At 35.2% G+C, this 6,082-nt stretch overlaps 1 protein-coding gene across 1 annotated transcript in view; it reads right to left on the reverse strand.

The window, feature by feature from the left end:
- LOC139979565 (uncharacterized) overlaps positions 1–5,977 on the reverse strand; it is a 36,631-nt gene extending 30,654 nt beyond the window's left edge. Inside the window, exons 1-3 of the mRNA XM_071990505.1 lie at positions 5,816–5,977; positions 2,001–2,150; positions 330–380 (exon numbers count right to left, since the gene is read on the reverse strand). Coding sequence (XP_071846606.1) covers positions 330–380; positions 2,001–2,125 — 176 coding nt within the window. The 5' untranslated portion in view covers positions 2,126–2,150; positions 5,816–5,977. The remainder of the gene's footprint in view (positions 1–329; positions 381–2,000; positions 2,151–5,815) is intronic.
- Positions 5,978–6,082: the final 105 nt, after the last annotated feature.

Below are 6,082 nucleotides of genomic sequence, written 5' to 3' on the forward strand. Positions count from 1 at the left end.
CCCACTGCAATATGCTGGCAGATGAAAGGCTAACATGAATACTAGCCGTAAGTGTTATCAAGCAAATGTACTTTAGGAACGATAGCAGAGGTTTGATGTTGCAATGTTCAATAAATCCTTCTATGTATTGTTTCAATGACATTCCGATGGAGCTGCAAAAGTTATTCATTTATTTATTTAGCTTTAGGAATACGTGAAAATGATCTTACTTTGTGAAGACGTGTGATTATTTAACAGAATTGTTATTCGACGATGCCCGATCAATGTACTTTAAGCCTCGTTAAAATGTCACAACGCAAACACAAATGTAGATTTAAACCATACAGTACCTGCCAGACGAAATATGTAGTTTTATCCCACTTCCAATCTTTGCACTATCCCTGAAAAGGAAAAGATGGGTAACAAAAAAAATTAAACAAAAAAATTCAGTTGCTACAGTTTGTCTACATTTTCATTGTTTTGGGGAAAACAGTTTGAGAGATCCAATAAAGATGACAACAACATTCTAGAATTTGAGCCTAAAATGGTAATAAAAAATAAAATAAAAAAGTTTACATTGTAAAACTGTATAACTAATACTATTCATAAAATTTCAAAATTCATCACAGATCAACGTACTGTAGGACAAATTGTTGAGGATTTCATATTTTGCAAAGGTCTAGTTGGATGAATGGCTGGGCATCTACCATACAAGCATAAAACTGAGCTAATTCTTTTTAACTTTAACTTTAACGCAGTTGAGTCTCTGATTATATACGCATGTCAAAGTTTTATGAGTCTGTTTACTATGCAGAATCTTCAAAGGGTATTCCCTCGGTTTCAATCTGTTACAGGCACAGGTAGAGCAAACTATTTCTTTTCCCTTTTAGCACAAAATTTGTTGATTACTACTATCCAGTTATACCTGTTTCTTAATATGTTTACAAATATACTCAAATCTGTAGACAGAGAATTGTTTACAGTATAAGCATGACAAGGGCATTTGATATTTTCATGGAAAACTATAACAGCCAAAGTGAAGGGTATTACAATGATATATGCTATATGTTCATTACCCTTCATACTGTATCACATTACTTCTTGCACTGGAAAGTGGAAACTGGAAAAATAGTTTGTGCCAAATTTTTGAAACCACAGTGTTACAGAGAACTTAAGAATATTACAAATTTGGAGAAGCAAAGTTAACAATCATCATTAACCATAAACAGAATCCATACATTCTTGTTTTTGAAGGATGTTCTACGTACTAGCAATCAAATGTATGTAAAGAAATAGACAATATATTCAGCTCAAAGGTCTACATTGTTAAGGTCTGTCTTTATGTCACCAGTTGTGATACTAATTAAAATGAAGCCACCATATATTGTTCTCTTTCATATTAGTTAACAAGTTTTAATGTGCAGTCTTAACTGTTTCACTGAAAAGAATGCCAGAACTTACAATGTTTAGGAACTTTGGGAATAATTTAAATTTAATGTTAACATATTGTGTTATAGCATTTTGAATGTTTTTTAAATTTTGTCTCCTATAAAATGCTATGGTTGCCGAGTGGAACTACAATCGCAAATCTGTATGTACCACAATCATCTACTGTATCAAAGGAATGGATGTTAAAGTAATAAAATTGTCAATGGAATGTACATTAAAGTTTCAAGCACTGGAGGGTGTATAGAGACTTGTTCTCAAAGCCTTGATTCTTTCATATATGGGAAGAACCTCAAACCATGATATCTCAAACTCAGAGTTATTCATTTCCTTGTCTCTGGGACATCATCGATACATTCCGGTTTAAATAATAACGACGGTCAGATTTGCTTCATCTTTTATTAAAACAAAATAGCAATGCATACGGTAACATACCAACTGAGGTCTCATGAAACATACTTTTATTGATGCAGTAATGTCACAGATATATCCTACTGTAGAAGAATACTAAGCCTCGAACATTCATATATGGAGAGCCTATAAACTGCAAAGTTCTGCAATAAAACTCTTCTTACCACAGTATTTGTCGAGTCTGAGGAAATGATATGAGAGCTGTTCGTGTGACCGGTGCTTTGTTCTCTTCCTGCCCTTTATTCCCAAATGGGAAGAATGCAGAATTTTGGACTACTTCCGTCGCCATGGTTATCTAACCAACTATTCTGGAACTATGAGAGATAAACGAAGGAATAACAAAAAATGAAGAAAAAAAAGGAGAGAAAAAGTTGAGTGAACTTCAGGGAATAATTTAGTGTTCAAATTATGTGTATAGCAATTTTGATGGCTCTAAATTTGGTCTCTTACAAATATAACAAAGTGCTACTGTATGGTTCCTACATACCATACAATTACTACTATGCATCCTATACACTTGTATAGCACCTACAACTTGACTAATTAATGTTTTGCATAGCAGGCTTCAGGCTTAGCGACATATGCATGTTTGATAAAGAGATTAATCTTTCATGACTACAAGGTAAACACACATACCGTTTGTGTCAATTAGGCATTATTCTATTTCAATACACAAGACATCCTACAGTTATTCACTTTATCACTGAATATTTAAATTCAGTACTGATACCATGTAACAGTACTGTACAGTAACTGCCCATGCATACAGTATCTCATCATTATTTGTGCATTTAGTGGCTACATACATTAGCATGTGCTTTGAGAATATGTGAGAAATTGATTTTGTGGGATAAAGGGCTTACAGGTTAGATCTGCAAAATTGTGCTATCATTTCACTTTTCGATCCTTTTTTAAAATTCATTTGTGTCAAGTGCAAACTGTCAATTTTTAGGTGTGTGTTAGTAATTTAAGCCCTTTGCAAGAGTCTGACTTTTCTTATTGGGGGGGGGGAGGGGATGGAGGGGGAACATGCCCAAAATTAACAAATGGAATGAGAGTCATAACTATATATTAAGTAACAGTATGTGATTTGGCTTGACACAGGTCATTAAAAAAAACTTTTTGTTTTCGACTTGGCCCTACACTCACTTGACTCAGTATTAAACTTCACTTGACATGGGCTTGTCGGCTAAATCAACTTTGAGTTCAATGAACTCTGCATGATACAACCAAATGCCTCAACACAAGGTATACTGTAAGACTAAAAGAGTTGAGTTACAGCACTGTCAAACTGGTAGCAGTTGGTTTAAGCTTTGACAGTATCCAGTGTTATGCAACACTTGTATGTGACAGGCTAGAAATTTGATGAACATTTGAATGGTTTTTTCTTATAGCATGTTAGAAATAAATACATGAAGTGAAGAGCACTTAAATAAACTTACTATACATAAATCTTGACATAAATGTACTGTAAGTGCCAGACATGATTTACTGTACTGTATTTCCAAACAAGTTACTTGTATCAAACTGAGAACATAATTTGTAAAGAGATGAGACTGTACAGATTTTTGATAACAGTCCTAAACAACACAATTGTAGCAGTCATTTGTATGCATTTATAGTATGTTAACAATATAACATGGACATATGACCTACAGGTACAGTATCTATCATTTTTTTTTTCACAAGTACACAACCATACAGTATATTAGTTAGTGTTTACACGGGTTATCCGGGTACCCGGGTACCCGCCCGACGCAATACTACCCGGTTCCTAATTTATTACCCGAATCCTACGCAAAGTGTGATTTCGAAAAAAAAAAAAAATTCAAATCTACGGTTAGGCAGATTTCCCATTGACTTAGTGTGGTGTTAGGCTAAAATATGTGGTCGAAGATAACAGCAATAACGAAGGTATTCCATGGATATCTTATAACTGCGTCACAATTTCAGCGAATAAACAGATGGTTAGGCTTTGCTAGATTTCTCATGCATTGACTCAGTGTGGTGTTAGGCTACCATGTGGAAGAAATTATTATTTATTCATTGGTTTATTTCATAGAAGGAAAGGCTGACAAGGAATTTTACGACATGTTTATGGATTATAGATGGGATAACTAAAAAATAATAATCGCAAGTGGCTTTTTAGTAATCGTGTATTCCAAATGCGATCAAATTGCGCGAATCGCGTAATCTCGCTGCTAATGCGAACCCTGGGCCTGCATAGTAGATCTAGTAACAACTGAGCTAAAGTAAAGGGATATTTTATGGTCTGATCCAAAAGACGTGGAGAGCAAGCATAAGCAGCGGCGGCAATGCGATGTTAACAACATTACTACTAATTAGTAGTAATGTTAATTATATTAAGTAATTAACAAGTTTATTACAGAAAATAAAAGCAAATAGATATTATTGAGGAAGGTTTTATACCTAAACCTAAACATACGTTTTTGAACATAAAAACATTGTCAGTAGAGAATATAATTCATTTATTATGGCATTTAATATGTAATTTCTTGAAAATCGTGATACACGGGAGAAAACATTTTTCCCCGGGTACCCGGATACCCGACGGGCAACGGCTCTCGGGTACCCGGTTCCCGATTTTTGGACCCGTGTAAACACTAATATTAGTGGATAGTACAATCATTGCTTTCTGAACAAAGTCAACAAACTTAGTCAAAACAAAGTTACCAGAAATTGAACTTCAGTTACACACTTTGAGAACCAACCTCCAAATAGTACAAACAGTGCCAGAATGTTTGCAGAAAACAACTAATTTAGAAAAGCAAGGAAAGCTCTCTAAAAGTAAAGAACTTTCTTTTATAGTATTTACCTAAACATGTATCAGTGCTCCCAAAAATATTTACATCAATTGATACATATTACTGAAGTCTCAGTCTGGGTGGGTAGTGCTGTACTTCAACTCTAAAGTCAGAGTCGTGTCCACTGTATGGGAGTCAAGTAACGAATCCCTTCATTTGGGATTGTTATTTTTAAAGTTTTTCCTCTCGTCGTCTTCACTGCAGTAATGCATGACTGACGGTTACTCCACTATCAGCTGTTGTTAGATCAGACCAGTTTTTACATAGTGTACATATACATTCAAACAGATTGATGTTTAAGCAACTTTTCCTCATTCACAACCAATCAGGGAGATTGGGAAAATTGTTTGCAAGAAATCAAGTATAAAAGGACACAAAACATCTTCAAAGCCCCTCAAATCTCCCACCACTAAAACACGTAGGATATAGGGCTGGTATTGGTACTTGGTAGCTCTAATGATCTGCAATGCTCACAATGTGGTATTTTTGAAGTCAGAAAGGTAAATTTAGGCTGAAATAAGCCTAACATGTAACAATATCTTAATTTAGACTTCGCAAAGTTAGGCTGTCTACACCTGTGTCCTGATTTTCATACCTTGTCTATCACTTGTCAGTCTAGGCATTGGTTTTTAGATTTTCTTTTTATAATCATACATGAATATAACCTAACGACATTAGATCTGAATACTGTGTGTCATAAGTTGGCTATGTGTAACATTAGAAATCAAGCTAGCCTAATGTTACATTAGGCCTATAACTTAGTTAGGCCTAGTAACTAGTATAAGTTAAGTTACAGTATAACTACTATAGCTTTTGAACAGTTTAAAGCTAGTCTATTGGGCAATCTTGTGCCATGGAATAAAGAAGTGTAGATTGGATGCAGAATGAGCAATGCAAAATTAGCTTATAGTTAGGCTATGGCTAGTCTAGGCATTTTACTTCATTGCAGTAGTATAGTAAGTGTGGGAGTGATGTACTTGTGTAGCCCCACATCCCGCTCCCAACGTAGCCTACGCCTAGGCTTTATGTAGCATATGTGGTAAGTGCGTGTGGGACTAACACTAACGCTATAGCCTATATCTGTAACCTAGCGAGAGTTACAAATCATTCTGTCTTTTTACTCTTCCAGAAAGTTTACTTGTATGAAAATATACCTTCTTTTTTCACACTGGGGTATTCGTTCTCAAGTTTTAGTAAAACCTTGTCATCATTTTATGTTTCGAAATGTAAACACTATCCAACTTGAAAAAAAAACGCTATTGAATCTCGCGCTAAGGAAACGTTTGAATGGGCTGGCCAGATGCAATTCAGTAGTATCTTCTAGATCAAAGACGGATGTTCTAGCTAGATGAAATAATCTGCATTCCAACGGCACAGAAATGCTACGGTGCCCTGTCGACGACAGGATCCGGAACTGCCAC

Source organism: Apostichopus japonicus, chromosome 2 (genome assembly GCF_037975245.1).
Source record: "Apostichopus japonicus isolate 1M-3 chromosome 2, ASM3797524v1, whole genome shotgun sequence".
NCBI classification, from domain to species: Eukaryota; Metazoa; Echinodermata; class Holothuroidea; order Aspidochirotida; family Stichopodidae; genus Apostichopus; species Apostichopus japonicus.